The sequence below is a fragment of the Pseudochaenichthys georgianus genome, chromosome 24 (assembly GCF_902827115.2).
Source record: "Pseudochaenichthys georgianus chromosome 24, fPseGeo1.2, whole genome shotgun sequence".
Lineage (NCBI taxonomy): Eukaryota > Metazoa > Chordata > Actinopteri > Perciformes > Channichthyidae > Pseudochaenichthys > Pseudochaenichthys georgianus.
In genome coordinates, this window is record NC_047526.1 from 15,551,931 (window position 1) to 15,558,510 (window position 6,580).

At 40.5% G+C, this 6,580-nt stretch overlaps 2 protein-coding genes across 2 annotated transcripts; one reads left to right on the forward strand and one right to left on the reverse strand.

Moving 5' to 3' along the window:
• Window positions 1-359: 359 nt before the first annotated feature.
• Window positions 360-1,551, reverse strand: rps29 (ribosomal protein S29). The gene is made up of 3 exons (XM_034076072.2): window positions 1,441-1,551; window positions 864-963; window positions 360-465 (listed from the first exon to the last, which is right to left on the reverse strand). The coding sequence occupies exons 1-3, from the start codon at window positions 1,500-1,502 to the stop codon at window positions 457-459; spliced, it is 171 nt and encodes a 56-aa protein (XP_033931963.1). The 5' UTR covers window positions 1,503-1,551; the 3' UTR covers window positions 360-456.
• A 1,264-nt stretch (window positions 1,552-2,815) lies between these two features.
• mgat2 (alpha-1,6-mannosyl-glycoprotein 2-beta-N-acetylglucosaminyltransferase) lies at window positions 2,816-6,332 on the forward strand. Its single transcript, XM_034076071.2, has 2 exons — window positions 2,816-3,155; window positions 4,541-6,332. The coding sequence occupies exon 2, from the start codon at window positions 4,793-4,795 to the stop codon at window positions 6,191-6,193; it is 1,401 nt and encodes a 466-aa protein (XP_033931962.1). The 5' UTR covers window positions 2,816-3,155; window positions 4,541-4,792; the 3' UTR covers window positions 6,194-6,332.
• Window positions 6,333-6,580: the final 248 nt, after the last annotated feature.

Here is a 6,580-nt window from a genome sequence, read left to right on the forward strand (position 1 = left end):
ATGTACATTATTTCCCCTCTATAAATGAATAAAGGTATTCTGATAAATGATACTCAACAAAATAGCCTTTTAGTTTCAACATGGGTTTGTCATCCAGACATCTGGAAGTTACCACTGGTGTGAACAGCATTTATATTATTATTTTTTGTTTCTCTAGCGATGACTTAAATATTGCCATGGTATCAAAGTATTGCAAATCACAGAAGGCCAATTTAGTTTGTATTAAGATATAACCATTTGTAAGTGAATGTCTGTCTACCAATAAAAACTGGGTAATCTTTGTTACACGTGTTATTTAGAACCATCTTTCCTGACTATAACGTCACTGACATGTGTACAGAAAGAACCACCACAAAAAATTTAGTTTGGTCAAAAGAACACATTTATTTGCAGTGCTAATTATCCCATCTCGGCCAGCCTTCCGGAGATGACTGAACCCATCTGAGGATGTGACATTTAGTCCAGCTGTGGGAAAATAAAAGCAACGCATTAGTCAGGTCTACAGAATATGTAGTCCACATTGTTGGATATTAAAACCCATCATTCATTGCATTTGTAGTGCGGTACAAGCAAGATGTATATATAACGTTTCAGTAAATGATAGACGAGACAGACTTGATTGATCGCAATTTGGGAAATGTTTGCGTGGCAGCAGCATAAACAAGGCAATAAGAGAAATGAAGACACTAGTAATATACAGTCCAACATATTTCTGTTATTTATTGTGCTTTACCTTCAATGCAGTAGCATTTACTTTGTTTACATTGAGCCTGTAACTTTACTTGCCGGTATCCCAACATTATCGGATAATGTTAACATTTGGATAAATTCTCAAATTAGATATAAAGCATAATAATACTTGCCTTGCAGAAGCCGATGTCTTTAGCGTACTGCCTGAAGCACTGGCGGCACATGTTGAGCCCGTATTTACGGATAAGACCGTGTCTGTTCGAGCAAACCCGGCTGAAATACAGAAGAATATGGGGTTAATTCGCTTATATTCGAAATACCAGGTAACATAATCCTTTACTAACATTCTTTCACACAACTAGAGGTGCGGAAGTTCATACAGACTCAGCAAAGCTAGTGTGCATCACTGCTAATATCATTAAACGGTGTAAGCTCCTATAGCATACCGTTAGCAATATTACAAATTAACAAAGTTAACGAGAAACTTTCCCAGAACTCAATTTGAACATATTAGCACTCATATTTCTATGAGTTGTATTGTTTCAGAAACGAGGTGAGGCTGATTTAACAAAATGCTAGTGCTAACAGGTTAGCACGGGGTATCCTTCTACCGCCATATTGGCTCGACAGGAGCTCCCATGCGGTGGACATTTGGTGATAAATTCTAAAGTATGGGAAGCTACAAATACCTCAAAACTGCCCCGCTTTAGCACATATATTGATAAATGATACGTTTAAGGCAAAACTGACCAGGATCGGGATCCCTGGCCGAATTTTCTGGGGTGACTCCAATAGAGCTGCTGATGGCCCATCTTGTCTCTCTCGCTCGAGCGTCGGAAAGGAAGAATAAGGGTTGCGCGTGCGCAAATGAAGCTTTCAGATTACGTGTTTCCGGCTGTGGAGTTTTTGTTTGGCGCCCTCTCGTGATGGAGAGAACTGCTGCATATAGAGAGGAGTGTAATGGCCTGGAGGTGGCGTTACAGCAAACACAGAGGAGGCATTTAGTGCACTGGCCATTTAAATAGCTAAGAATGTCATATACTGAAGCTCTGTTATGAAAATTGGGTTAACTGGATAAACAAAAGGCATTTTAGGGGGGAAACTAAAGGTTGAATATGACAAACTAATGTTTTTCATACGTTTACATCTTCTTACTGTAAGTAGGGCTAATTTGGAACAAATATATTTGATACTTGTTTTCCACCAAACTGAAATTCGACAGTATTCTGTGAAAGACAATACCATGCACTTTGGTTGAAACTGTTGTTTTCTAATGAAGAAATAATTCATGGTTTTTATTCAAGAGTTAATATAATTGGTGATTAAGCCCCCCAAAAATGAGTCTCTTTATTTTTCTTCGACACACACAAGAGTGTTGACCTTATTTTGGCACATTTCTGTTGTGAAATATTCAGCAATATTTTTTTAATGACTACCCTTTGGTGTTACATCATATTGAAGAAGTATTCATGTATTTTTAAAAGAGTATCACCAACAAGAGAGTGTATAATTTAAAGAAATTGTTGCCAGAAGTGGACAAGGTTTTACATTTTTGGTACAGACATTGTCACTTCATATTTGTATGTGTTTATGTACCATGTAGGCTGCTATGCAATTGTGATATTTAATGTTTCCCAAACGTAATCATAATTTTGTTTTACTTTTGTCTAATGATTCAAGGCTTTATTGTCTTTTGCACGTTAGCTACAGTATAGATATGGCAATGAAAAACTTAAGTCACAGGCTCCTCCAAAAGTGCAACATGAATATATCTAGTACATAGAACAGTTAAAACAGATAAAATAGTGCAAGAGAATGTTTTGAGATGTGCAAGTAAATACAAATAAAATAAGAAGGGTCTATATACAAGTAAATGGAATATGATATTAGATAAATAATGTGCAAGATGCAAACAGATAAATGTTTATGGATGTTGTTTAAAAAGTTCAGGAGTTTAAATGACAAAGCTTATATGAATAATATACAATATGACACCAATTAATTTCTTATTTGTATAGTGTCAGTATACAGGATAAAGTAATACGTCAGTCAGTATGAATTTTACACAAAAGAATCATCCTATCACTTACACTAGTAATGATGCCATCGTTTCCATCTCAGGTAGACTACAAAATTCAGTTTAGTGTGGATTTTCCGTGAACATTTCTATAATAGGACCTAGTATGAACTTGTTAAGCTTTTAAAGGTATAGTAAACCATCTCCCCTATGATGAGAAACACTGTCAGCAGCAGGGATATATGATATGTAGGGTGTCTTGGGTGCCCCCCTCTGGACCAGTGCATTGTGGGACAGCGGCAGGCACTGGTTGGTTCCGTATTTGGGATTTGTACAGCTAGCTGGTAGTTACGTTTCCGTGCAGCTTCCATGAAGGTGCGGAGGAAAATGGGACGCCACCGTGCTGATGTTTCTCGCTGAAAGGACCGCACGGATACTCCCGTTTGAGGTAAGCAGTGTGAACACGGTTGTTGTGGCTCGCCATGGACGCTGTTGTTGACGCCGTTTGGTCGGGCTGCCTGTAAGTTGCTAGCCGAAGCTAACTTAGCATTTCCAGGATGCTCGCAGTAAAAAGACGGAAGCTGCGACGACAACATTGTTTTTAGTTGAGTGTTTCCTATCAGTCGGTGAAATAAAGGTAACGTTATATCGTGTTCAAATCGATTAAAGCTGTCGTTGGCTCGGTGTGTCTGACAGCGGCCAATTCAGGACAGACAAACTCATGGGAAGAAGGCTTCCATTAAAAAATACATTTAGTAGAGAAGGCAATAAGATGTATAGACACTGTTTTTTCGATTAAAAGCTGTTCAGGTTATAAGATAACACATACGATCGATAAAAACGGAAGTGCTGTTTAGCTGCAGAAAAAAACGATTCACTTCATTTGGCGAGCTTCAACTGTATGGAATCCATTAAACGGAGAAAATCGTATAGAGTCATGTACATCAGCTATATGGGTCAGATAGCTTTGCCATTTAATCAGCCATAAATGCATAGATAAAGTACATGTTTAAAGTGCATGCTTATTGTTTTACTTTGAGTTTTATTGTAGCAAACTGAAATGTATTGATCATCATTATCATAGACTCTAATAGATATAATGCCGATAGTGGTAGTCCAAGGCAGTGACCATTCAGTTAAATAGGCAGGGGAGAAGACGCATACAGATACAAGCTTCACTTAGGAAGCCCACTAATTTAATAACAAAGAAAAAATGGAGGTTTGTTCAGCAGAGAGGGGTAATCAATATTGATAATGCAGTTGAGGACAGAGATGTATGCAGAGGAACATAAAGAAGCATGGAGAATTAATCAACATTGATGATATAACTTCAGAGGAACAGATGCATCAGCAGTAATGCATTTTAATATGCATGTGGTTTAGTGATACTTTTTCATAGTGACTTGTCCTGTTATGGGAAATTAAATAATTTCTATTGCTGTAAGTGTAAGTGTGCTTCCATTAGAGCAGATTTCTGCTGTCTAAATTGAAATCTAACAAAATTACTTATCGGATTTTGTTTTGCTCCGACAAGGTTTCCAATGCTTCTCGAGGTTGTCATTAGCAAATGGAAGTCGCTGAGTTGTGCAGCTGAAACAATTAGCCTAGTCTGGTACTTTATACACAGACAATTAATCACAAACACTTTGATAATTCATAAATTGGATGATTTGTTTACTTGTGCGTTTTAGTTCTAGATTCTGTACAATTTTGATATGATTATTTTCTCTATTTTACATGTTTCTTATTGTAATTTGCATACATGTGCCATATTGCTCAGCCTTAACTGCCTCTATGCACCAGACTGTATTGATTGATTTATTTTTCATTTAGGTGGTTCATGCACACTGCTACACTGCTGCCTCCCAGCTACCGCCATGCCTTATGGAACAATCATCCAGCATCTATGACATTCCAGTGGGACCCATGTTTACAACAACCCTTTATTTTGCCAACTATTAGCCTCATATCAGCTTATTTCTAATCAGGCTTGCTCCCCTTTTAAAGCACAATATCACAATTGCAAATTTGGGATTTTTGTTTCCCTGCAACTTCTCTCCCTGTGCAAGAGGCTGACCCCCTATCATGAGATTCCGAATCTACAAGAGGAAGGTGGTGATACTGACTGTGGTGGTTGTTATCTGTGGCCTAGCTTTCTGGAGCAGTGGAAGGCAGAAGAAGAGTGACAGCGGGCCGCTCCCCAAGGAAGTGGAGACGGTGAGGAAAGGCAGCAGCGTGAGCAGCAGCAGCATCAACAATCATATCCAGGTGCAAGCCACCGCTGCGGTCAGCAAGGCACCTGCCCCACCCCCCATTATACATGCAAATGACACACACCAAGAAAAAGCAAAGGAAAAAGAGAAGATACCCAAGCTGGAGACGGATAACACAACTTTAGTCTACCGCAGCATTGTCTTCCAGCTCAACTTTGACCAGACAATAAGAAATGAGGAAAAGTTTAAGGGGGTTCGACAGAAGGACGATCTGGTTGTGGTGGTTCAGGTCCATAATCGACCGGATTACCTGAAGCTATTAGTGGACAGTTTGCAGAAGGTCAGAGGGGTGGAGCACATACTGCTGATATTCAGCCATGACTACTGGTCTCCCGAGATAAATAAAGTGGTGGCCTCTGTTGACTTTTGTCAGGTACTTCAGATTTTCTTCCCCTTCAGCATCCAGTTGTACCCCGAAGAGTTCCCCGGACACGACCCTAAGGACTGCCCTAGAGACCTTCCCAAAAATGACGCCTTAAAGCTGGGATGCATCAACGCGGAGTACCCTGACTCATTTGGCCACTACCGCGAGGCGAAGTTCTCCCAGACTAAGCACCACTGGTGGTGGAAGCTGCACTTTGTGTGGGACCGAGTCCGGGTTTTGAAGGACCATAAGGGCATGGTCCTGCTGATCGAGGAGGACCACTACGTGTCCCCAGACTTTATCCATCTCTTAAAGCTCATGTCGTCTCTCAAGAGGGAGCAGTGTCCAGACTGTGACATCCTCTCCTTGGGGAGCTACAGCCACATCGGCTACTCCAGCAAAGCGAATAGGGTGGAGGTGAAGGCCTGGAAGTCCACCGAGCACAACATGGGGATGGCTCTGAGTAGAGACACGTACCAGAAGCTCATCAAATGCACCGACACGTTCTGCACTTATGACGACTACAACTGGGACTGGTCCTTACAGCACCTGACGGTGTCCTGCCTGCCCTCCTACTGGAAGGTGATGGTCAGTGAGGCGCCCCGGGTTTTCCACGCCGGGGACTGCGGCATGCACCACAAGAAGACTGCTTGCATGCCCATAAGCCAGAAAACCAAGATAGATAACATCCTCCAGAGCAGCGGGAACCAGCTGTTCCCAAAGAACCTCCTGATAACAAAGAGACTGCCAGCCAACGGAGCCGGGGGGGTGGCCCCACATGTGAAAAATGGGGGATGGGGAGATATCAGGGACCATGAACTCTGCAAGAGTTATGTTCGATTACAGTGACCTTAATTGCTACTAGTATATATTACTGTCTCTTTTGCATCCTCTATAAGAAAAAAAGCCTTTTAAAAGTAAATCTTTATGGACTACTCTTCATATTGCCTGTTTTCTCGGACTGTTCCAAATAAAAACGAATGTTGGATTTTTGGCTTCTTTAACATAAATATTTCTTTACGTCAAATTATTTAAATGATTCCTGGCAAGTCTTCGTTTTGTAAGTTGCAATTAACAATAATATACTAAACAATATATTGTTGCGTTTTTGCTAACAAGCCTTTGAGATTGTTGACCAACAATGTAGAACATATTGAAGTAGTGGTTAATTGGGAAGGGCAGTCATACATTTGGTAAATCTGTGGAACTAGTAAGTCCCACTGTGCATGCATAATG

What these genes read in the sequence shown, in the direction of transcription:
- rps29 (XM_034076072.2), bottom strand. Translation starts at nt 1,502, where the DNA reads ATGGGCCATCAGCAGCTCTATTGGAGTCACCCCAGAAAATTCGGCCAG. An exon ending in GGCCAGGGATCCCGATCCTG is followed by an intron (nt 964 to 1,440) that starts GTCAGTTTTGCC and finishes TCTGTATTTCAG; the next exon opens with CCGGGTTTGCTCGAACAGAC.
- mgat2 (XM_034076071.2), top strand. Translation starts at nt 4,793, where the DNA reads ATGAGATTCCGAATCTACAAGAGGAAGGTGGTGATACTGACTGTGGTG.